Here is a 26,271-nt window from a genome sequence, read left to right as displayed (position 1 = left end):
GTAGATTCCAGTGTGTAAATGAGAATATGTACAGCTGATCTCCCTCTTTCTGATTCCCCCCTCTCTCTCTCTCGTTCTTTCTCTCACAACTTTTTTCATTTTAGTCTGTGTGTACTACAGTGCAATGCAGTGTTTTGTACTGATAGATGCTGATATTGCAACACTGTGAGATCAGTAAAACTGTTAGATAACGCAGAAATCTGCTCTCCTCAAACAAAGAAAATGCTGATGAATGTGATGAGGGATGAATCAAACGTACTATAATCAAATGTATTACATTGAATGCTAATGCCAACCTAGTCTAAACCTGCATGTTTTCAGTTGAATAGATCTGACAACTACATTGTCATGCAAAACAAAAAACCCAAACAAGCTCTTCTTTATAGATAGATGGCATGATATGGTACTGCTTTTGTTCCTGGAGTATATGGTTTACAGTCATTTGTTTCATTGAAGAAAGCAAACTTCTCCACTTAAGCATATATATATATATATATAAAACTGGGAAAAATGCTTTTAGTCAACTTTATCTATTATTTTATGGAGCAGATGTGTTATAGCGACTTTCACACAACATTTACTCTGATCTGACAGATTGTTACTTCATTTGCTTTTGTATGGCTTTATAAATGTATTGCAAGCGGTTTTCATCACCTGGTAATCTCTAGCGCTGAGCGCAACAGTCTGTATCTGGAAGCAAATATCCAATTCATTGTCTCCAATGATAAAATAATTCCTAAGGATTTACACATTATGGATATTAGCCATTTATATGTTTTAAGCAACTTAAAAAAAAATAAGAGCAAAACCTCTGCCAGTGTCCCAAACAGGTCAAACTTTATAATTGGTGATTACTGCACTCTAAAAATGGCTGGGTTATCCTAATGTATAGTTTACAGACTTAAAGGAATAGTTCACCCCAAAATGAAAATTAGCCCATATTTAACTCACTCTTAAGCTATCCAGTATACAGTATTACAAGCCTTTCGAGGAGATGCGATGGCTTTTTGTAACGTTTAGATTTGAAACATGTTCACGAGAGAGTAAAGGTCAGGCTGGCTGACCTCTGACCCAGCAGTGTTTTATCTTAGTAGACATAATCAATTGTATGGATATGTTTTGGATGGATAGATGCACTTTTGGAGCTTTAAAATGGGGAACAATATAAAATGCTATATAAAGCTTGAAAAAGCCAGAATATTATTAAATAAAACGTAGACTGTGTTTGGTCTTTTAAGTATATAGTATGCAGTTTGATGTACATGTAAAGTATTATAAAATATACAGACAAAGCACAGGTATATGCACAAAGCATATGTAGTATAATGTACAGAAGAGCAACTGCTGCCAAAGGTCAATTAAGGGTCGTGGCTTTCTGGGTTGTGGCTTTCTGACCCAAATTAAATATATGTCTTCAATGTATGTTGCTATATTGGTGTTTCACTATCCTGAAATAGGGAATAAATGCTTTTCCTCACTCTTTTCAGTACTGAAAAAAACTTTTACAGACACAGGTGGTAAAAGTAGGCTACCATTTCTATTTATAAGTTATCTTTTTCTTTCATACATTTTGTCACTTTTTTCATTGAGGGCCATGAACATGCATGCAAAGTGAGAATACACTTATGTGTTTTGAAATGAGGCTTAAACACAAAGAATGTTTTTTACAATTTTGATGTTCGCGGGTCAATTTGACCCATATTTTTTTGTTCCAAAACCATGTCAATGGTGATTTCTTGAATTTGTTCAATGAGCCTCAAGAACAAAAGATGAGCCCGTTTAGGAAAAAAAACTTTATTTAATTTCGCAGCAATATTAAATTGTTTATTTGGGATGTTTTAAACATACGTGTGTTAAAAAAAGAAACCATGTTGAATAAAAATTTGAAATGTTAAACATTACAACAGTTAACATTTGTTAAAACAAACATGTTAAAAATTGTGGTTAAATGCATTTTTAAAAATCATTTTTGATAATGCGATATTTAGGAAATTGCATTGAATGCAATTAGGGTCAATTTGACCGCCAATCAAATCCTCACAAAATCAAACACAATAAAAGGGTTAAGTTTAGAGAACTTGAATAAATAAGTCATTTCAACTTTTTTGACTTAGAAGTGGCTATTAATTATAAAAATAAAGTTGCAATATAAGTAGGCCTAAGCCATTCAACTTTCTTTTTTTTATTAATACCAACTCCTCACTAAAGAAAGTTTAAATGACTTGTTTATTCAAGTTGTTTAAACTTAAAAGTTTAAGTGCAACAATACATTTGTTACAGTATAGCCTACATACTGTAGGAATGTGAGGCCCACTGTAAATGCACAATATGCATTTTTTTTACAACCAGATTGTGATAACATCACTGCGAAGAAAAAAATTCTTATATTTTGGTCTTTTTTCAGTAAAAATATCTAAAAATTCTTAAATTAAGATGCTTTTTCTTGATGAGCAAAACGACCCAAGAAAATAAGTCTAGTCTTTAGACCAAAAATATCAAATTTAAGTTATTTTGTGCATAAAACAAGCAAAAAATCTGCCAATGGGGTAAGCAAACTTTCTTGAATTTTTCTTGAATTTAGTGTTTAATAAAAGTGTTCACAATTTTTTTGCTTACCCCATTGGTAGATTTTTTTTGTTTGTTTTATGCACAAAATCACTTAAGTTTGATATTAGGTTATGAAGAATACAGAAATGTACAAACTAATTTAATAATCTACTATAGGAAATGTTAAAATATATACAGGTACAGTATATATATATATATATATATATATATATATATATATATATATATATATATATATATATATATATATATATATATATATATATATATATATATAAATTATTTAGCAGAGAAACATAATATAAGTTTGCAAATTCACATTCTGTTACTTCCACTTCGAAAACTTGCATTCAAATTTATGCAAACCATAAATTATGCAAAATCTCTAATGGTTCAGGCATAACCTACCGCTGATCTATTCAGAATCATAGAGTTTGCATTAGAGTCTGTGTGGGTGCCTGAAATGATGGATTGCCTGCAGTAACTATCTGTGAGAATAGCTGCATGCTACTTTTAACCGTGTCAGCAAAACAGCCAGCGGTTAACCAGCATCACACACACAGAACATTGATTGCTTGTGTGGAGCGAATAATTGCTGACAATGAAAGGACATGCATGCACACTCATAAATACCTGTAGGGCATTGACAGTGCATTAGAAAGAGATATATGGCATGTGCATTAGAGATGCAGATATAAACCAATAGTCCTAACCAATAGTCCTCCTCCAGGGCTTCTGACATCTATTTTATAATTGATTTTATTTAAATATCTATATATTTGTATGTTTTAAATGCTGTTAAAGTAAAGATTATAACAGGTGTTCTGTCTCAAGTCCAAATCCCACAGACAAATACAGATGCTGAGCACGGTAACCTGCTGTTGGCCAGTGAGTCATGAGATTCCAGGTGCGCTTTCACTTCCTGATGCAGTTGCTAGGCAACAGCATACATCTGAATCTAAATGCAGTCTTGAGAAAAGTCCTGCGGAACTGTGACACCAGACTTTCATTGCCACGTTATGAAACCAAAGTTCACATTTAACTAAAAATAGTTTGGTGTGGTGCAATTATATATTAAATTGATTTGTCTGGCCTGAATCTGTAGTTTCTCATGGTTTATATTAGCTAAGAATCTACACATTGAAGCTTTTTATGGCATATTTGGTGACACATTCATAAATTAAACCTTTAAAAACCCAGCTAGGGTCATTTTTTGTGATTTACTGCTATCTACATAAAATCATACTACATATTCTGTTAAAACATAACCTTTTTATCTTATATATTGACTGGGTAAGGTCATGTCAAACCTTAAAAAATGATGTGAAACAGATGACAGAAATGAAACTTTGAAACTTCTAATGTCATAATTAGATTATAAGACTTGGGTTTCACACACAGGGTCACAAATAAATCAGAATATTAACATATTTCAGAATAGTAACTCAAATTATTCCATTATAGAATGATTTAATTCATTTTTGTACATTTTGTCAAATATATATATATTTGAATGGCTATGAGATGGGTCTTCAACAGGAGGTCTGGGGCCCCTTGGGGGTCAGTGGTGGTATATATATTTTTTTTAAATAAAATTAGTCATCAAACAAAAATGCATAAACAGGCTAAAAACATAAATGATAAAAACTTGATTCAAATATTAAATTGAAAATATTATGAAGTATAGAAACAGTATGTATCTGTGTATACAAAAAATAATAATTTTAGATAGTTGTAACATAACCACCATACACAGAATGCAAATTCATCCAGTCTTATTGTATGTACTGGGGGTCCTTGCTGCTCCTCTTTATTAATTAAGAGGTCATTGACCTAAAAAAAGGTTGAGGACCTTTGTACTATGAAAAACTTATTTTATTTTTAAAGGGCCTCCACAGCTCTTAAACAACACGCAAAGGTTAAAAAAGTATGAGTCGCCCCCAGCTGGACATCTTAGGGATGACAGGTGAATTCGTAAACCTTACAGTGTTTATTGTTCTGAAACAAAATATCTACACGGTACAAAATATAAACAATAAAGCATATATATATATATATATATATATATATATATATATATATATATATATATATATATATATATATATATATATATATATATATATATATATATATATATATATTTATAGTAGCTAATAAATGCTATTAAAATAGGAAATTATAAATAGTTTTACGCTCCTTGAATAACACATCTGCAGCAAGGAGTAATAATTGCGTACATTTAGGGAAAAAAGAGGGGGAGCCCCTCGCATTTTACTTATTTCCTCTTTTTATATCAATCAAAATGTTGAGGACAAATTAATATTAAAATAGCGGAAGTGATATGATTTTTTGGCGCTTTCATATGAGCATATGAGGAAGTCTTATTATGTTTTTTTATCTCATTATTTGCGCTAAAGAAATTATTACCACATTCAGTTGAAGTTGTCATTAACGCTATGTAAACTCTCAAATGTGCATGCAGGCAAATAATTGGAGATAGCCAATGTAATAAAATATTTAGTCTAGTATTTGACCTTGACCACTCTGTCTGAATGTAGCTAGATTATTTGATATAAGACACGTCTGCGTGAGAAGGATCCGCCTCTCGTTTGTTTCATTTTTAAGAAAGAGGAATTGTTCCGTTCGCACGTTTGAATTCCACCATGCAAACTTTATATCGTCATATAAGAGACTTGAGTTGCTTCACTAATGAACCGCTATGCAGAAATGACATTTGTGATATAAACGTAGGACATTAGACTACATCTCCACATTTCAAGTAAGTGACGTCGTCCGCATGGTAATGATCACAAATGCTACTCTTTAACTTTAACTGCCGTGCATGCTTTTGTCATAGATTAATAGGTTTAGCGTTACTCTATTGCAAACATTTATTATATTTTCGTGTTAGAAAGTATCCTAAAATGTTATCTTTGATGATATGTTTGTAGTGTAGGTTTATTTTTGAAAGCAAGTTTCTGTTTATGCACATAGACCACCTTATATTTCTGGCTGCATAAAGGCTACATTTCCATAGTTATTGCCCAGATAAAACATTTTGGCATTTTGTCACACTGCAAGTTGTCACAAAGGTAACCTGTTGATACCTATTTATTTTAAAACATAAATGTTTATAGCATTTTTTTTAATTAACCCAAATAATAATATTACCATTTTATTAAATTTACAGTTATACCCGCTCTACTTGATTTTGCAAAGTGAGAGATTCCCTCAGGGCAACACATCGTGTTGACCCAATTAAGGGCAACATTTTTGTAAACAAAACATAAACCCTACCCGACCCTAACCATAACTAAACACTAAAATCAGATGGAAAATATTTAAGTGAAAAACAATGGTCTAAAAGCAGCTAATCCTGGTTGTAATCTTAAACTTGAAACGAACTGTAAACTTATTCTGTGACAACTTGTCCTGGATTTCCTTGTTTTACTGCTTTACTATACTGCTTAGTTTACATTCCATGTATTAAATGTATCCCTGTTTCTCAACTGGTAGAACACACAAACTAATAAAAATGTTTAGTCTCCCCGTCTTTAATGTTCTGTATAAACTGTCTACCAAATACACAAGTGTCAAATTAAGTAATGTTAACAATGTTCTTGTGTCTATTACAGTAACAAAGAAAAATACATGGAACGGATGAAGCTCATATCGGTGATGCTTTTCTGCACTTGCTTTCATGACTACTGTGCAGCCAAAGCATCGCCACACAAGTCAACATGTACGGTTGAAAACAGCAAAGCAGACTGTAGTCATATGAATCTGGATGCGGTTCCAACAAACCTGCCCAGAAATATCAGCGCATTGGATGTGTCCCACAATAAACTAAAAACTCTGTCTTCCCTGCGTTTGTACACTGAGCTGGTGCACATAGATGCCAGCTACAACTCTCTAACTGCCATAGCAGATGATCTTTGTTCTTCTCTGCCACGCCTGCAAAGCCTTCACGTCCAACACAATGAAGTTTATTTATTGAGCGAGAAAAACCTGAAAAGCTGTTCTCATTTGATCCAGCTCGACCTCTCTGACAACAGATTGAAGCTAAAGGGAGAGCCCTTCTCAGTTTTGAAGGTACATGTGGACACACATTCTTCAATAATTAAACGTTTCAGGTGTCATTATTGTTATACGTTTTAGTTTGCATGTGCTGTGTTGTGCTATCTAGACTAGCGCTAATATTTGCTTAGTGCAGACATGTGTTATGCTTGTGTGAAACCACATGCAGAATTTTAATGTATTATTGGGAATAACATGTCCAAGCTTAGTGGCTTAAAGAAAAACACCAGCGTTTTTAAATATTTTACTATGTTCTTAACTCAACTTAGATTAATTAATACATCCCTATCTTTTGTCAATGCGTGCACTTGATCTTTGTACAGCGCGTCGTGAATATGTTAGCATTTAGCCTAGCCCCATTCATTCCTTAGGATCCAATCAGGGATGAATTTAGAAGCCACCAAACACTTCCATGTTTTCACGATTTAAAGACTGTTACATGAGTAGTTACACGAGTAAGTATGGTGGCACAAAATAAAATATGAGAACTATACTGTATGTCCGAAGAGACTTAGTTTGCAGCACTTCGACTTCGGTGCGCAGTAGCATCATCCCTCCTGAGAACTCCACCTCTCGCTTGAACTTCCGAAGTCGGGTGTGATGATGTTGCTGCGTGCAGAGGTCGGGGTGCTGCAAACTAGGTGCTCTTCCGCCATACAACATAGTTCTCATTTAAAAATCGCGACGTTTTATTTTGTGCCACCATACTTAATCGTGTAACTACTCATGTAACAGTCTTTAAATAGGGAAAATATGGAAGTGTTTGGTGGCTTCTAAATTCATCCCTGTTTGGATCCTAAGAAATGCATGGGGCTAAGCTTAATGCTAACACATTCACGACGCGCTGTACAAAGATGAAGTGCACGCATTGAAAAAAGATAGGTATGTATTAATTAGTCTAAGTTGAGGTAAGAACATAGTAAAATATTAAAAAACGGTGGTGTTTTCCTTTAAATGTATAAATTATCTATTTTTTATTTTTAGATTAACAGATTTAAACAAACAGGTACAGTATTGTGCAAAAGTAGTTGGCCACCACCAACTTTGTTTTTTTAGCTAAGTTTCAATGACCATCCATATTTATTTTTCCGTCTTTTTATTAAGACACAAACAGAAAATAGAGGAAAATCTTATGTACACAAAATGTAATAAAACACAATTTTCAGAACAGTTCTAAAACAATTGTTTTTGCAGTTGTATAACCAAGCAGACCTGGGGCACCACTTACCTTCATAGTAAGAAAGAAAATCCACTACTATGGAAGTGAATGGTGCCCCTAATCTGTTTGGTTGCAAACATTTTTCCAAATGTCGTCTTTTGTGTTCAGCTGAACAAAGAATTTTAAAACAACTTGAGGGTAAGGAAATAATAATAGAATTTCCTATATATCCCTTTAACTCTTTCCCCGCCAGCGTTTTGAAAAAAGTTGCCAGCCAGCGCCAGCATTTTTCATGATTTTCACAAAAGTTTAATGCCTTTCAGAAACTGTTCTTCGTAAAATATATAAACATACAATATATCAAATGAAAGAACAGACCCTCTGCTTTTAAACAAACAAACAAAAAAAAAGTTTAATCCTACCTTCATTAGTTCTCTTTGTATCACCATCAAATTTTGAGCAAAAGGCTGATATAATTCAATTTTTGTGAAGGACTTTTTATATAGATCAGATGCAGAGCGATCCTCAAAACTTACACGGACATACAACTGTTTGCTCTAAGATGATTCTTCCGAGTTTTATATGTTGAATAGAAACGGTATAGAAGCGGTATTGTGGAAAGCTGGAAATTCTCGTCATTGGCACGGAAGCGTTTTCTCATAATTGACGAGTTAACTTTTCAATGGCGGGGCCTACAGGTTCCTGCTATGGCTCATTGGGAGGTTACACTAAAAACTTGATTCTTTTGCTTATAATTTTATTCTGTTTTTTAATACTGCATTTATTAATATCCAGTATTTTCAAGTTGTATTCTAATAAAGAGACTGATAATTATATATGGTCACTGTACCATTGCAAAAGCAACAAATCTAATGGTGGCATGATGGCCTATGCCAATATAAAGACGCGTTGACGCGCGTCTGGAGGTCTCGTGGTGCGAATGATGTGTGTAGCGCGATTGGCGTGACTTGAGTGTTGGCGCGGGAAACATATTGTTGAAAAAATTTAAACTTTGGCGTAAAAACACCAAATCAGCGTAAAACCAATCAGGAGCTTGCTCTAGTAGTGACATGATAACAGGAAGTGAGCGGAGTCTCAGAAGCCCCTCCCATGACACCAATTTCCACTTGAATGTCTCGATAAAGTAGAATTTCACGCGCGTCTTTCATGCGTGAACTAAGGGAGTAAACTCAAAATGTTCAAGCTGCAAACTAGATGCTGTAGACACAAATTTGACGCCTCAAATGCGGCTGGTGTGAACCCATAGTATGACTTCTGCACAGTACTGTATGTTGCACGCTATAACTGGGTTGTAAACTGTGCCAATAAAACAATGAGTCAGTCCTGTCTTATAATCCAGCAAAAGCCAATTATTGAGTCAAAAGAGATGAGTATTAACATGTCCTCTCTGTTTAGGATTTGTCATGGTTGGACGTGTCTCGAAACAAACTGAAATCTGCTAAACTGGGAACACAACCTCAGCTGCCGCACCTGGTAACTCTTGTTCTTACAGGAAATGAGATATCTGTACTGCAAAAGGACGACTTCTTATTCCTCAGTAATTCATCGGAATTTCGGGTTCTGATACTTTCATCCCTGCCTCTTAAAAAGGTAAGAGGATCAAAATATGTCACGTGTCAGGTTACTTAAAGTTAAATGATTGAATATCAGCAAACTAAAATAACTCCTACGTGAGTTTGCCCTATTATGTGTTTACTCAATGCTACACTTATCTTTCCTGGACCTTGTTCAGGACAGTATAGACTTGTGTGCTTACAAAGCTGAACCCTGAACCGTGTTTTGATGATGATGCAGTAGGTTTTATGATCGGTGACGTTTTAATGTCAACATGAAAAACCTGATTTAGCAGAACCATCTTGATGCTGATGTATAAATACCAAATTATTAGCCAGTATAGCAAGTGCTCCTATAGCTCAGTGGTAGAGCGTGTGTTAGCGGCGCAAAAGTTCATGGGTTTGAACTCCAAGAACACACATATTGATACAATATATACATTATACTGTAAGTCGCTTTGGATAAATGTGTCTGTCAAATGCATAGTGGTCATGTACTAAGTGTACAATATGTGTGTTTGCATGACTCTTCTAACAGACACCTAAAATGCTTTTAACAACTTCAAAAAAAACATGCTGAACTAGTTAAAACTTATTAAGAAAACAACATGCTACTGTATAAATGTTATTTTCTTGAACTTAGCTCTGTCATTTACAATCTAATTTTTTTATAATATCAGGTCGAGAATGGCTGTTTCCAGGCTATTGCTGGACTATCTGACTTGGTCCTGGATGGCAGCAAGCTCAGCCCCCAGTTTACTCCCAGTTTTTGTCAAGAACTTGCTGGCACAGCCTTGCAAAACCTTTCCCTTCAAAACACTCTTCAGTTAACACTCACGAACACCACCTTCCGAGGCCTAGACAAGACTAACATCACTGTGCTCGATCTTTCCAATAACGCAATGACAAAGATTGCCGACGGCACCTTTCAGTGGTTTCCCAGACTGAAGTTTTTATCCCTGGAGCACAACTCCCTTAAACACCTAACTAAGGACACCTTTAGTGGCCTTGGAAACCTGAGGCAACTTAACCTTCAGAAAGCACTGGTTAAGGGACGTACGTCGCCCTATCCACTAATCGATGACTTCTCCTTCCAACATCTAGTCCAGCTGGAGCATCTGTGGATGTCAAATACTGCCTTCCGAGAGATAACGGATAATATGTTTTCTGGACTTGCTAACCTGAAGACGCTGGACCTGAGTGGGAGCAGCACAGGGTTAAAAATAATCACAAATAAAACTTTTGCTTCCCTGAAAGAGTCTCCACTTCAGACACTGAATCTTACAAGCATGGATATTTCAAGGCTGGGTCCTAGAGCTTTTGGAAACTTGGGCAACCTCACAAAACTCCTGCTTGGCCACAATTATATTTTTCAGCAATTGAAAGGGAATGAGCTTGAGGGACTGTCTAATGTAATAGAGATTGACTTTTCTTTAAACCATCAAAGTATTTGTCTTACCAATACATCATTCATCCATGTCCCTAAATTGAGGACTCTAATGCTAGGTCGAGCACTTAGAGGGACTTTAGATTTAGAAGCCTCTCCATTCAGGCCCCTGGTCAACCTCACCTTTCTAGATCTCAGTAATAACAATATTGCGAACATCAATGCTGGCTTACTGCAAGGATTGTATCATCTGAAAGTGCTGAAGATGCAGCATAACAACTTGGCAAGGTTGTGGAAGACCGCCAACCCTGGTGGTGCAGTTTTGTTTCTCAAGGACGTTACCAAACTGTCTTATCTAGATCTGGACTACAACGGCCTGGATGAGCTTCCACTTGAGGCTTTGCGTGGTTTGTCCGAGCTGCGTGAGCTTAGTCTCCGTGGTAATCTTTTGAATCAGCTGCGTGCCTCTGTATTCGATGACCTGACGTCTTTACGCTATTTGCATCTTCAAAAGAACCTCATAACGTCCGTCCAACGCGTCACATTTGGCGTGCCGCTGTCCAACCTGACGGAACTTCAGATGGACCGCAACCCCTTTGACTGCACCTGTGAGAGTATCCTGTGGTTCTCCGAGTGGCTCAACTCCACCAACGCTAGCGTTCCCGGATTCCCAAGAAGTTACCTCTGCAACACACCGAATGGGTATTTCAACCGCTCTGTCATGGAGTTTGACCCACTCTCTTGCAAGGATATGACGCCTTTTAAGGCGCTGTATATTTTCAGTAGTACCGCAGTGTTGACGCTGTTATTTACGGCTTTCCTGCTACACTTCCAGGGATGGAGAATTCAGTTCTTCTGGAGCATAATGGTAAACCGTGTACTTAAAGATAAAAGTGTTACTGAAGCTAGATACCTGTACGATGCTTATATCATACATGCTGCCGACGACAAGCCGTGGGTGGAACGAAGTTTGCTCCCCCTAGAGGATGAACATTTTAATTTTTTTCTTGAAGACCGAGATGCAACACCTGGATTTTCTCATCTTGACACTATTGTTGAAAATATGGGACGGGCCAAAAAGATCATTTTTGTTATTACAGAAATGCTTCTAAGGGATCCTTGGTGCAGACAGTAAGTTACTTTTTTTTTATAATTCACTAAATACTTAAATGTAGTTTCAGGAGTTGAACTGGTAGAATATTGTGCCAAGAAAATATACAAATGTATACACTTTAAAGAAGTGTATACAAAAATAGCACTTTGCAAATGCAAATGTCGCTGGTTAGTTGCAACATGGTCACCGTGAGTCCAGTTTCAGTTCTTTATTCAGATTCTAAATTCAGATAAAACACCTCATAGGTTCGCAAACACATGCTTCCCTGTTGGCAACTAACTGATATGTACTTTAGCCAGGACTTTTGTATTACTTCATGAGTTTTTTAAGAAAATAAATATGAAAACTCGCTTTTCTGGTTAAAGTATAAAATTCCATATTCTCTTACTTCTTCTGCAGGCAATTCAAAGCCCATCATGCTCTTCACCAGGTAATGGAGAACAATCGTGACTCGCTGATTCTGATTTTTCTGCAAGATGTAGAGGATTACAGCCTGAACCGTTCTTTACATCTACGCCGTGGCATGTTAAAACCTCGCTGTATCCTCGACTGGCCTTTACACCAAGAACGCATCCCAGCTTTCCATCAAAAACTTCGCTTAGCATTAGCTTCTACCAACAAGGTCAACTAGACGTCATTCTGGTCATAAGCTAAAGATACCTGTACATACTTTGACATGGGCTGATATTTCAAACTTTTTTCATATTCAAATAATATACAGATATTATCAAAATCAAAACCTCAAAGGCATAACTAGAAGTTGATTGCACTGATATGGATATAAGTTCATCTGCTTTATGTTTACAAATATTGTGTTTGATTGGTTTTTGTTTACTATAAAATTTTGTTACCTTATTTATTACTATACCATTGCAGTATAATACTATTACCTTACCTGTGCCTGTGAAAATATAATGTTGTCTCAGGGGCCAGACAGGGTTTAGATAAGGCCTTTAGGATAAGCCCTCTTCTAGTTCTGGACAGTACTGCCCCAAAGTATTCTTTGTATGTTATACACAAAGTATTTTGTACAAACAAGGATTTTTGGCCATACTGTCAAGTCTAAACAATCTACAACTTTGTAATGTATTAAAAGATACATGAATCAAAATAATTTTTTATTACTTTGTTTCCAAATAGTATTTCACTTTCAGTTACACAAGCCGAATTATTATTGTAGATATAGGATTTAATTAAGTTTTTGAATGGGAAGTATTATGTAATACATACTTGAGATTTTGCACTTGGTACTCAGTGTTAATGTTTAGTACAATGTGCTCACCTAGTGGTCATTTTTATAAGAAATCAATAATCTTACTTTTGTACCACACTATATATTTTATATATATTAAAGTGACAATGCAGACATGAAATAGAGTACTTTAGTATTTACTTTAATAAACTTTAGTACATTTTCTAGAAACTGTAGTGTTTTTAATTTACATATATTTGCATAAATAATGTATATAAATATTAAGTATAGCCTACTACGAGTTGCTGCAGGTTACCAATTGACTACAGTTAAATACTAAAGAGGGATTCAGTGCAGAAATTGCACATTTTTGCTTGCACCTACAAAGTGGCAATTTTAACATCATAAATTATTTGTGGGGTATTTTGAGCTAAAGCTTAGAGATTTATTTTACATCTTAAAGAATGATTTTACATCTTTAAAAAAAATATGAACCATTTAACTCTGGGGATTTTGCTGTGGGGTTTAGATAAGGACTCCAAACATTAGAAATAAGCATAATATGCAGTCACAGAAAACAAGTTTATAAAAGTTCATAAAAGTTAACACTGGCATAATGAACTCCAGCTCTGAACAACAATTTACTCTAAATATGTTCAATTTACTCTCTAGATGTTGAATTCAACTAAGAAATGTTTAACGCTGAAATTTTAACTCTCTAATTTTCGCTGTGTGTTCTATAGTTAATACTGAATAAACATAATATTTGTCATGTTGGTGTATCCAAGTTGCTGTATCATTTATCCTACTTCATAAAACCTTTTAAAAAAGAAAACTGTATTGAGTGGGTGGGTGGGTGGGTGGGGGTTATGCATTGGAAGTTTAAGCACATCCCAGGTCTTGTAACGACATCAAGTCGTTAAAAGGAGGAACGCTTCTCTGAGAATTAATCGTACAGTAAACAAAATGCTTGTGGAAGTTGGCGAACTTTTAAACGGATTGATAGTTTTTCTCTCACTTCTAACACTGCTGACTTTCATCACAATTCATCTGCTGAAAGATTACATGCGTAAATGGAGAGACATGAAACCTATTCCTGGGATTCACCCAACTTACCCGTTACTAGGCAACGCTCTCAACTTCAAGTCCAATGGAAGAGGTAGCTGATTATTTCAGTAGTTTTGTTTAGTTTGGTTTAGATTAAATGAACGTAAAAAAAATGTAAATGGTAAATTAATAAAAATAGTATTTAATGATAGCTATTATTGTATCTTTGCTCATGTTTTTGACGACTAGATGCGATTTTGGAAATTGTTATCCTCACTTAAATGTATTCAGTGTTTTTGTTGAATGTCCGCCCTTTGATGGTTAACTTGTATATTTGTCATGCGCACAATTCTTTGCTTTCCCGTAGGCTACCGAATAACTGAAAGTCTGAGCACCGTCTCTTGGCAACTTAAGCCTTCTTTTGTCCTTCTTTAACCCTCATAAACCCCTATTTTCCTGTATACATTACAGTTCTCTGGGGGTAAAAATGACCACAGAAATGAAAAGGGTGATTACAAAAAATATATACATTTTTAATGATACAAATAATATATCTTTTTTTTGTTTTCTTCCCATCTATACATTAATGCTGTGTTTTCGGAGATATGAAGTACTTTTGTACCTGTTTACCACTCAATTCCTCAATAATCTGGAAAAGTCACAAAATTCCACTGAGATAAAGGGAACCATGTTTTTTAAATAAATAAAAGTGGCTTGGGGGTAAGATTGACCCCAAGGGACTTATTTGGGTTAATAAGAGACACATAAACTAATGGACGTTCATTTCCAACCACTTTACAAGTTGTTGATTCACAAATACACAAACATGTTAACATCATAGCCTAGAGTTTTACAAAATTTAAGGAATTCACATACGCACGCACATCCCCCCCACACACACACTTACAAAAAATATAAGTATACAGGCATATTTACAAATAGGAAATTTGCAAAATAAATAAATAAAAACCTTAAAAGTTTTATACAAATCTGGTTCGTAAGTAGTCTTCTACATTCCCTGCACTTTATTTCGAAAAGCTGCAACTTGCACACATGCCCACAATTAGCCTACAGTAGTTGGACTCCACCCATGTTTTAATCAAGCCAATCAGTTAACTTCCACATTTGTCACATTACAGCTGCAACCAATCATTGTTTTGCAATCAGGGAGGGGACAATCTAAAATGCTATTTAATAATAAACTTTTATTATCTGTGCCCCTATAGACAAACATAATTAAAGAAAATATAAAAAAAGTATATTTGCATTTATTTTATATATATATATATATATATATATATATATATATATATATATATATATATATATCAATATTTACAAAAATAGTAAATTAACAATTAGCAGAATCTAAGAGTTTGTTTTTATGTTAAGTCTTACTGAATCCCAATAAGGAACCAGTATAACAAAAACGCCAAATGCGCCGTAATGCACTAACACAGTGATATTAGAAGCTTAGGTAAAATTTTAAACATCACTAATCTACAAATACAAACAAGCTGATGAGCCCACACCATAAACACAATGCACAACTAAGACCATCACAGCAGCATTTATTTCACCAATGTGTAGCCTATAAAAACCACACTGCTGGAAATAGGGGTGCTGAAAATTACTGTAAGCTTGAAATTCATAAGCTTGCTTTGTTCATTAAAGTTTCTCCAAACAAAACACATAAAACACTAAACTAAATGTCCTTGTTTGAGAGAAGAATGTCATTGGGTCTGTGACTATCAGAGCTCACAGAGTGTAACCGGGGTCGTGACTGTTCAAAGTCCAGGAGTAGAGGGATTATATAAAGAACTGGAGACTCTGTGACACTGTGTGTACCCGTGAAAAAGATGGTTGTGTTTGTAGGAGGGTATACTTTTGGGTTTCTAGCAGCGGCTGTTTGCGTTGTTCTGCTGACATATGTCACCTACCAGCTGCTGAAAAACTACCTGCACAATTGGAAAGAGCTGAAGCCTGTGCCAGGCATTGGATACACTTATCCATTTATTGGGAATGCGCTGCAGTTTAAATCAAATGCTGGAGGTGAGAAGGTTTTTTCTGTCCATTAATTCCACTTTTCACAGTATATTTAGGCAGATGTCTTTTATAAACTATTGGTTATAAACTGAATATGAACAATCAAATAAATGACATGGTCTGGGTTATGTTTTAGGTTTTTGAACTGCAAAAAAATTAATTTTAACTTTTTTTGTATTTAATTTAATTTATTTAAACTTACTTAAATGCACTGATATATACAGTAGTGAAATGAAAGCATTGATCGCCCTTAGTGAAATTCATTAATCTGCATAACTGAAAGCCTGTTACATTTACATTATTGAAGAGTTGTTTAGGTTCAGTATTTTTACTTTAATGGAAATAAAAAGGTTATTATTTAGTAAAGAAATGCTTTATTTTCATAAATTTCACTTTATTCATTTAATTGGTATTTAACAAATTTCGCTCTTATGCATGCAAGCTTTTTTTAAAAAGCCACTCATTTGGACAAGACATAGATAACTGTTGCAGAATCACCGAAGATGCAACTAGAAACATTGCAAATGTCTGAAGTCAGAATTCAAAAAGACACTGAAGTACACTTTAGGAGGCGCTGTAATTACTTACAATAAGGGAGTTTGAATGTGATCCATGGTCGTTTCACATTAGTCTCCTGTGCATTTTGATGACCTTGCTGAAAAATCATCGTTTAACAGATTCTGCCCACAAACCGGTATTTCCAATGTCTTGAGACTAGGGTGACCAGATGAGATTGGCTGAAATTCGGGACGGGGGGGCGGGTCAAACGTAACTGGGGGGGGGGGTTAATTCAATAAGTTTTATTTATTAATTTTATTTAATAATAAAAGACAATGAATTTCAAACAGAATCAATCATATTAATATAAGTACATATGCATATACATAAATTGATATAATACGTATAGTATTTTATACTTTATACAATAATATTTACTGAACTAATCATATTTTTATTAATATAAGTACATATGCGTATAAATTTATATAATACGTATAGAAGTATTTTTTTAACAAAGTGCCTTGCCTGCCCTCGACCAATCTGACTCCTTCACGCGACTGACTGTCACTGCCTGCACTTTCAACTGTCCTCGCGGTTGCTGCAACTTTCGCTCTCTTAATCAACTCTATAAAACAAAAAGGTCCTATTGTCTTTGTGCATATAGATGAATAAGATACATTAATAGAAACAATACAACGTCACCATATTTCGCGGAGGTTTTAACTGCTGCAGCACAATGAGAGCCTACAGTATAAAAACAAGATGCTACAGCCAATGAGCAGCCGGCGGCGGCTGGCTGCAGCCAATGGGCAGCCGGCGGGGGCTGGCTGCAGCCAATGGGCAGCCGGCGGGGGCTGGCTGCAGGATGCCTTAACCTCCTCGCTCATGTTTTATCAGACAACTACTACTCAAGATTTTGCTTTAGTATAATTTTCGGGGATATTAAAGCGGGATTCGGATTAAGATTTAGCTTCAGTATGATTTTCAGGACAATTAGAGCAGGATTCGGGATTCGGGACAGCAGCTTAGATTTCGGGACTGTCCCGAATTTTTCGGGACGTCTGGTCACCCTACTTGAGACCGGGATTAAAGAGATTTTAAGTGAAAGTATTTGATGAATGTATAATACGGGCCAAGAGCATTCGCTTGACATCATCTCATTTTTGACAGTGGTGGCGTTAAGCGGCTTTTGCAATATTATTATTATCATCTTTTATCATTACTTAATGATTGAAAACTTTCTTTCAGATTTCTTTTGTCAGTTGGTTGGCTACACAAATGAATTTCGGAATTCTCCTCTGCTTAAAGTATGGATCGGACCTGTGCCGTTCCTCATCCTATACCATGCCGAAACTATTGAGGTAATGTCTGAGACAAATGCACTTGTACGCACACACCCAGAAACACACACACAAACATTACTTTAAACATATTTCTTGGCCTAGTGCCAGTATGTTTTACAACATGAGCTTTGAAGAAGAAGATAACTTTGGTGAACAAACATGTCTGACCCCCACACAGACAGTTTAATGTCAGACAAAGAACAAGGTCTATGTTTTATTTGTCACATAATGGCACAAATACAGCCCCAACACATACACAGTGCATATGTAAGCAATAAGGTACGAGAGGCTGTGCTGTATCGTGAATAAGTAACGGCTGAAGGGCGTTGTTAGGCACGACGCGAAGCGGAGTGCCTGCAACCCCTTCAGCCGTTACTTATTCACGATACAGCACTTGGCTCGAGTACCTTATTGCTTTTATAAAACGGTTACCACACAATATTAAAGTAAAAAAAATATTAGTGCAACTTTCATGAAGTTAAATCAATAAAAGCATTCCTTCCACTAGAAAAAATAGTCCCTGACTGCAAACAACAACATGAAAGCTCAAATAAAAACAACAAACTGTTCTCAGACTTTGTCTCATTATATGTTTATGTGTTGCTAAGGGTGTTGCTAAGGGCGCAGTGATATTAAATAGAACTGTTGGGTAAAGCGGTCATAGCAGTGTTTTATTGTGAATAAAGCACACCTATTGACCAATCAGAATCAAGGATTGGAACTAACCGTTTTATAAACTGTAATATAACAAAACTGAAATATGTATGTATGTATTTATTTACAAATAAATAATAAATAAAGATTTGACAAAAACTATGTTTATTTCAGAGATTCAATACAGTTTTCCAATGTGTTTAAGTGCACGGTACTGCAAGAGTCAAAGTCGAAAAAGATGTTACATGTTACTGTATGAACAACAGGATCAAATGGTTAAGCAGACTCAGAGCAAATACCTGTATTAGTGGTCCAGTGGTTTAAACTCTGTTAGTTGATTTGACATTTACCAAATTTTTCTGTCTTATCAATACTGCACCAGTGGTGTTACCTACATAGACAAGTTGATGCATTGTTCTTGACAAATCCTAATGCCAAACTGCCTCTCACTCTATCATAGACAGTGCTGAATAATCCTATTCACATGGATAAGGCCTATGTATACAATTTTCTGCACCCCTGGCTGGGAACAGGACTACTTACAAGGTAAAAAGTTTACCAGCTTACTTTATTAAAGTCTTACAAAAGAGTTTGGGGGAGAAAACTAACAAATGATATATATTTCAGTGAGATTTTAGACTTGTGTCTAAATATTCTCATGCTATACCTTCATTCTTAGAAAAAAAGGTACGAAAGCTGTCAATGAGGCGGCCCCCTTTCAAAAAGTACATCTTATATTAGTACATCAAAAGTACAGTACTACACCTAAATGGTAGGCTACATGCTTACTTTTTTTAAAGGTATACTGTTCCAGTGACAGCTTTTGTACCTTTTTCTGAGAGTACAGTTAATCTCTTATGTATCTTTTTTAGTGTTTCAGAAAACCTTTTTGTAACATAAAATGACATCCTATCCCAAACACCGATTCTAACCCCAACTCCAAGTGACCATGATTTAACAATAGACAAAACATTGAGAAACCACTGATCTAAATGACTGGATTACACATAGAACGCATAACGTAACAGCGTGAGGTGAAGCTAGCACAGAGTTCGAGCCGCCATCTTGGTATACCCAACCGGCAGAGGGTGTCATTGACTTCCATTCAAAATCATGTTTTAAATTCACCCGCTTTACAGCGTATCAGTCACGCAAGATTATTTTTTAGGATATGTGAACGTAAATTAACTGTTAATTCTGGTGTTATTTGCAATGTTTATGTTTTAAAATTGATTTATAAAAAACCGTTAAGGTGAGTGTGTCTGCTGCATTCTGTTAATGACACGGGTATAAATAAAGTTTTTTTTTGACATTCAGCTTCACGGTCAGCGTTATTTCTCTAAATAAGTTTAGGGAATTTGTAAGTTTAGATAACATAAAACCAGCAAATTATTCCATGCACATACGGTACAAAGTATGATTATTTATTTACATTTCAGAATGAGCACGTTTGTCATTAATACTAAACATGCTGCGGTCTGTCTGCTGATCTGATACTGCAATGAAGATGAATGTATAATAACTGATTAAAAACTAAAATGTACAACTTTCAGTAAATAACTATGTACATGCTTAGGACGTTTGTGTTGTAATAATGTGTAGGGTAACATCAGATATAAAAACTAAGACTAAAAGTGATGTTTTATCATTAAAATCTGATCGCGTCCATTGATTTAATAGAATGTTTGGGTATACCAACATGGCGGCGCGGTGGCTTCACAGTTGTGATGTCATGCTCAATCCAGTAATTTATATAGATCAGTGGGAGAAACCTATATATTGAATTACATCCTAAAGCAAAACCCAAATCTAACCCTAAACCCAAGCAAAAATGGTTTAAAAAACAGAAAAAAAATGAGAAAACAATAAATAAAACGACACGACACGACGCGCCATATAAGTGAACGGGAGGGACTGGCGTATCATATGCACGCAAAAGCAAAATTTGGCGTATCTATTGCACAATAATCACACTGCGTGTCATTTGTACGCATTTGGTGAGAATGGGTTGTTTATTATAGCATGTTAAAATTGCCACTTTGTAGGTGTGAGCAAAAATGTGTCGTTTTTGTGTGTGTGTCCTCTAAAATGCAAATGAGCTGATATCTGTACTAAATGGCTGTGCAGTGTTTGGATAGTGCAGATTAAGGGGCGGTGTTATCCCCTTCTGACATCACAAGGGGAGCCAAATTTCAATAACCTATTTTTCCACATGCCTGCAGAGAATGGTTTACCAAAACTAAGTTACTGGGTTAATCTTTTTTACATTTTCTAGGTTTATAGAAGCACTAGGGACCAAGTATAGCACTTAAACACAGAAAAAGTCTAATTTTGTCCCATCTAAGAAAAACCTTTGAGACAACTGTCTTCACTGAAACTTACATACTACAACTTGTTATATGGATGATCCAGATGTCACTGGTCATATGATGGACACTTTACATGTGACACTTAAATTGTTTTCCATCTGTCTTTCTCTGTTTTAGTACAGGAGATAAGTGGAGACGCAGACGTAAGATGTTGACGCCAACATTTCATTTCTCTATACTGACTGAGTTCCTGGAGGTAATGAACGAACAGGCAGAAGTGCTCATTGAGAAACTAGAGAAGCATGCTGGAAAAGGCCCATTCAACTGCTTTAACCACATCACTCTTTGTGCTCTCGACATCATCTGTGGTATGTTATTATATGTGCATCTAAGATGTTATTATTATATTTATATAATATTTCTTATATAATTACTTAAAGTATAATATTTATAATTGTCACAAAATAAGAAAACAGATCAAAAATATATCTCTGTGAAAATCTCTCTTTGTAAATACTTAATAACTGCAAATGCATTAAATGGTATGGTTTACAGTGCACATTCAGTAATGACTGAAAAAGGAAGTATCTAAACATTTGAGCATTTTTTATGCTTTTCAGCCAATTAGATTTTATGGTCAAACTTTATGATCTTTTGGAGGTTTTAGTTTGTAGTGAGAGCTAGCAAAATTCTTATATTTCAGAGACTGCCATGGGAAAGAAGATCTATGCACAGAGTAACTATGACTCTGATTACGTGCGGTGTGTCTACAGGTATTTACTTTTATTTATATATTTATATTTACGTATATTTCGTATTTATATAATCATTCGTAATATTTACATTTATGCATTTAGGCAGACACATTATTCAAAATGACTTACAGTGCACTCAAGGTATACAATATAAACATATTAATACCATATGTTTATGGTATTATTATAGATTAGGGGCAGAAAAAGGAGAAAAATGGAAAATGTCCAGAGAGGGAATCTAGACTAAAACTACCAGTTACACGTTACGTGTTTGTTTGTCTGGGTGGATGAGTTCATGTGTATTTCTGAGTCTTGTTTGTTTTAATAGAGTAAAGGTCATAAACAACAAAAAAATGGTGCTAAATAGTATAAAAGCTCTCAAACTAGGGAATCCATTTTAGCACTACAGAGCACCTATATAGCACCTAGAACCATTAGTGGTGCTAAAGCATATGCACAATATTGTTCTACACAGGTGCTACACAGATTCTACATAGGTGATGTATAGAAGTGTTTTCCAACCAGGGGGCCGGGGCCCACAGGGGGGCCTCAGCAGATTTCCAAGGGGGCGTCAAGATGACTTAAAAGTATTAAAAATTGGACAAAACAAGCATTAAAATAAGCTAACACAAACAAAAATCAAGATGCTAGTTAATTTTATTTGGAAAAAATTGAGTGAGTGGGGGGCCTTCATATATTGTTGTTGGCACCTAGGGGGCCTTGAAGTGAAAAAGATTGGGAACCACTGATGTATAGCACTAAAATGGTTCCCCTATGATTACGAGCCAGTGAACCACTTTTAGTGCTATTTACCACAATTTATTTTTAGAATGTAGTTACATTGCATGTTTTCCTGCAGCTGATCCATTGTAGTTCATTAGTTACACTGGTAATAAAAAAGCCAATTCAAGTGCATTGCATTGTGGGATATGCTAAACCACACAGTGGACATACTGCACATTTGGCAAATGTTGTAGGTCATTCAGTTATTCTACTTTTTTTTCTGTAGTTAATATTTCATCATTCAGTTTTCTTGCGCTAATTGTTGCAGAATGAGTGACATCATCACCAGACGCCAGAGGATGCCTTGGTACTGGCCTGACATTGTCTATAAATACTTTGGTGAAGGCAGAGAACACAACCGAAGTCTGAAGATCCTACACTCCTTCACAGAGAGTGTGAGTATCTCTGCAATGTCTGTTGAGTGTCTCACAATCATTCATGTCTGCGGACCGATTGGCTATGTGTGTGTTTCCTGCCACACAGGTAATTCATGAGAGGTCAGATTATCTCAGCTACATCGAGTCTGACAGCGAATCAGATCAAGGGATGAAGAAAAGGAGAGCTTTCTTGGACATGCTGTTGAAAGCAACGGATGAGAATGGGAAAAATCTAACTTACAAAGACATCCAGGAGGAGGTGGACACATTCATGTTTGAGGTAAAAACTCAAAGAAAACTTAAGACGGGCTCACACATAATTTATTATGCTAAATTTCTGTGATTTGAATTTGTCAATGAGCTTATTTGCCTAAATGTTTGAGGGTCATGACACTACAGCAGCTGCCATGAACTGGGCTGTACACCTGTTAGGCACCCATCCCGAAGTTCAGAAAAAGGCACAGCAAGAACTCTTTGAGGTGTTTGGTAAGTTTAACCAATACAGCAGTTACAGTAGCTTTGTGCTTTCCTGGTTTGGCATCAGTGTAACACTTTTTGTGTCAGGTGAGTCTGAGAGGCCTGTTAACACGGAGGATCTGAAGAAACTGCGCTACCTGGAGTGTGTAATAAAGGAGGCTCTCCGGCTCTTTCCATCAGTGCCATTTTTTGCTCGAGCCATCTGTCAAGATACACAGATCAGTAAGTACCACATCTACACACAATTCTTTGCCTGCATTGGGTTGGGGAGCAATTTATTAAGCATCTTTTATTTATGCATTTGTCTTTCTGACAGTCTTTGCATTTGCTTTTTATAACAGCTGATTATGTCTCCACCACTTTATCAATCCAAAACAGTTTTGCTGTTTCAAAACATTAAAAAATTATTTTTTTTGCTTTTTCAACATTTAAGAGAAAAATTGTCATTACCGCAACGTATCCATGACTGGATTTAGGTTATTTGACATGGAAAATTTATAATTAAAAAATCTAAAATCTAAAAAGCTTCAGTGCATGTTATAATATAAATATTTACAGTAAAGAAACATGTGGTATTTGGTGATCATTGGTAAATGTAGAGACAATAATAAGGAATATAAATGTGTCCAAGACCAATTTTCTCATCATCCGGAACAAGTTTCAGTCATTGTTTAAGCCCTCAAAGAAAAAAAATTGTTGGAAGGGACATAATTGACTGTGACACTCAAGATGGCTACCAGTTAAGCAGTTCTTATTTTTTCTCTCCAGATAAAAGTTGAAATTTTGTTTATCATAGTACCTATAGACAACTTTTTAGTTCTCATTACCGAAACATGAGTTTGTAAATGCATATATTTAATGTAATATCATGTTGCGGTAATGATAATTTTTGATTATGATAATCTAAAAATTTTTAATAATTCTATAGGAAATATTTTTTAAATCCTCTAAAAATAATGGTTATAGTAAGTTCAGACCTTAATCCTATATGTGGAAAAAATGTAAGGGCTTTTTAAAAATTCTGATGCTGGACACCTTCTAAATCTGGATTTCGTGAGAAGCACCAGAGACTGTAAAATTGACCATCTTACGTGACATTTTATTTGTCGTTGTGTGCAGATGGCTATAGAGTCCCCAAAGGAGCAAATGCTATAATCGTGACCTACGCCCTCCACCGTGACCCTCGGTTTTTCCCCGACCCTGAAGAATTTCGTCCCGAGCGTTTTATGCCAGAGAATTCCGTTGGTCGACATCCTTACGCCTACATTCCTTTCTCCGCTGGCCTTCGCAACTGCATCGGTAAGACACTTATATGACCATGTCATACACAGAAGTGATGCGTCTTTATTCATTTTTTATTGTCTTTTACAGTCGAATTCACAGATTTTTGTTTGTGCATACAGGCCAGAGGTTCGCTATAATGGAGGAGAAGGTTATTTTGGCTTCTATCCTGCGCAGCTTTAACATCGTGGCGTGTCAGAAGAGGGAGGACCTTCGCCCACTGGGTGAACTGGTGCTGAGACCAGAGCAAGGCATCTGGATCACGCTGGAGCGCAGAAAAAAGTTGAACCAGTTTTAACCAATAAATGCCTACACGACGCACAGCTATACAATATACACACACATTGCTGTTTAGCAGTGCAGTAAGCTTTTTAGCAAATTCTCACATAGGCTATTTTCATGCTTAAGTCAAAAAAGATACTTTTAGAAAAGCCTTGCTGTTCTACTTGTCATTTAGGTAATACATATTTTTAAAAGAAAATCATATAGAAATATTTTTACTAATTATTAAACATATGTGTGTTAAAATAAAGAAAATTGTAGTGTCTTTATTCATTCTCAATTTTCAGCCCTAATGTCAAATTTGTTTCATTTAGCATTTTTTGTAGTTTAGCTGTTTATGAATGTATATTTAAACAGAGATAAATGCTTCTATTATGCAGGTCAGTGCATGTTAGTATATTATAATACATTTACGAGACAGTAATAATGTCTGTTCATGGATAAAGATCCAGAGTCATATAATTATGTGACACAGGCAGGGCTGTGCACAGGCCATTTGAGGGGCGTGTGCTAAAACTGATAAAGGGAAACCCCCTTTCCAAATAAATAACACAGTAATCATCTCAGAAGCTTTATATGTATTCAGATAATATATAGATATTCGGGGCTTCTTTAAAACGAATTACTTCACTATATATTAAAACTAATTACTTCACTATATATACATAATTAATACACACACATACACACATTACATTCTGAAATGTTTTTAGTTACTACAACATTACTGTAGTAAAATATGTTTTATCGTTTTTTTTACATGTGAAGACATGCGGGAGTAATACATAAAAAACTATGCAAAAGTATGCACATCATGAACATTAACCATATACTGTGTGACAATATAATATAATTAAATGTTAATGAATTAAGTATAAAAAGAAGAAATTTCTTAGAAATATATTTTACCTAGCTAACAATAAGGATTACTTATTGATCATTTATTGACAATAAGGATCACTGACAATAAGGATCACAAGTGAAATGCAGTTACACCTGGATTTTTTTTACCAGCAAATGTGTGCAAATGTGCAATTTGTCAGTCATTAAAAATGTGGAATTTGTCGGTCACATCAGTTTTTCCTGTTGTAAAATACATTTGGCCAAAATCTCAATTCATAAAGTATGTATGCACAGGCGGTTTAACGTCCTAAGACCCAAGCTTTAGATTTCTGGGTTTTGAGCGGATCCAAAAAGATTTTGTCACAAGTTTTTTTAATACCTTTAATTGGCTAAATATATTTGTAAAACAGACAGACGTAAAGGGTGACCAATAGCATTTATTTATTGACGAAAATAAAAAAACTCGGATGGACAAAAAGGGCATATGCTCTGCACAGGT

General features: G+C 35.4%; 2 protein-coding genes across 3 annotated transcripts; both read left to right on the top strand.

Annotated features, from left to right (window-relative positions):
• Positions 1-4,991: 4,991 nt before the first annotated feature.
• tlr3 (toll-like receptor 3) lies at positions 4,992-12,635 on the top strand. The gene is made up of 5 exons (XM_073865310.1): positions 4,992-5,350; positions 6,207-6,663; positions 9,224-9,418; positions 10,062-11,899; positions 12,282-12,635. The coding sequence occupies exons 2-5, from the start codon at positions 6,223-6,225 to the stop codon at positions 12,511-12,513; spliced, it is 2,706 nt and encodes a 901-aa protein (XP_073721411.1). The 5' UTR covers positions 4,992-5,350; positions 6,207-6,222; the 3' UTR covers positions 12,514-12,635.
• A 1,347-nt stretch (positions 12,636-13,982) lies between these two features.
• Positions 13,983-25,046, top strand: cyp4v2a (cytochrome P450, family 4, subfamily V, member 2a). 2 transcript variants are annotated; one of them, XM_055205656.2, is made up of 11 exons: positions 13,983-14,233; positions 17,917-18,029; positions 19,126-19,211; positions 21,152-21,342; positions 21,678-21,747; positions 22,781-22,907; positions 22,996-23,169; positions 23,273-23,375; positions 23,454-23,588; positions 24,486-24,665; positions 24,770-25,046. In XM_055205656.2, the coding sequence occupies exons 1-11, from the start codon at positions 14,041-14,043 to the stop codon at positions 24,943-24,945; spliced, it is 1,548 nt and encodes a 515-aa protein (XP_055061631.2). In that variant the 5' UTR covers positions 13,983-14,040; the 3' UTR covers positions 24,946-25,046. The 2 variants fall into 2 exon arrangements, with proteins under 2 accessions (XP_055061631.2, XP_055061630.2); XM_055205655.2 differs by lacking the exon at positions 13,983-14,233 and adding an exon at positions 15,954-16,173 and having other exon boundaries at positions 24,770-25,045.
• The last annotated feature ends 1,225 nt before the right edge of the window (positions 25,047-26,271 follow it).

This window comes from Misgurnus anguillicaudatus, chromosome 3 (assembly GCF_027580225.2).
Source record: "Misgurnus anguillicaudatus chromosome 3, ASM2758022v2, whole genome shotgun sequence".
Classification (NCBI taxonomy): Eukaryota; Metazoa; Chordata; class Actinopteri; order Cypriniformes; family Cobitidae; genus Misgurnus; species Misgurnus anguillicaudatus.
Note: the sequence above shows the minus strand (reverse complement) of the source record. Positions and strands in the feature narration are given on the sequence as shown.

Excerpts from the sequence above, each read along its gene's own strand:
- cyp4v2a (XM_055205656.2), top strand. The coding sequence starts at position 14,041 with ATGCTTGTGGAAGTTGGCGAACTTTTAAACGGATTGATAGTTTTTCTC. Across the intron at positions 19,212-21,151 it reads GGAACAGGACTACTTACAAG|TACAGGAGATAAGTGGAGAC; the intron begins GTAAAAAGTTTA and ends TCTCTGTTTTAG. Across the intron at positions 21,343-21,677 it reads TGCTCTCGACATCATCTGTG|AGACTGCCATGGGAAAGAAG; the intron begins GTATGTTATTAT and ends CTTATATTTCAG.
- tlr3 (XM_073865310.1), top strand. The coding sequence starts at position 6,223 with ATGGAACGGATGAAGCTCATATCGGTGATGCTTTTCTGCACTTGCTTT. Across the intron at positions 6,664-9,223 it reads AGCCCTTCTCAGTTTTGAAG|GATTTGTCATGGTTGGACGT; the intron begins GTACATGTGGAC and ends CTCTCTGTTTAG. Across the intron at positions 11,900-12,281 it reads AGGGATCCTTGGTGCAGACA|GCAATTCAAAGCCCATCATG; the intron begins GTAAGTTACTTT and ends CTTCTTCTGCAG.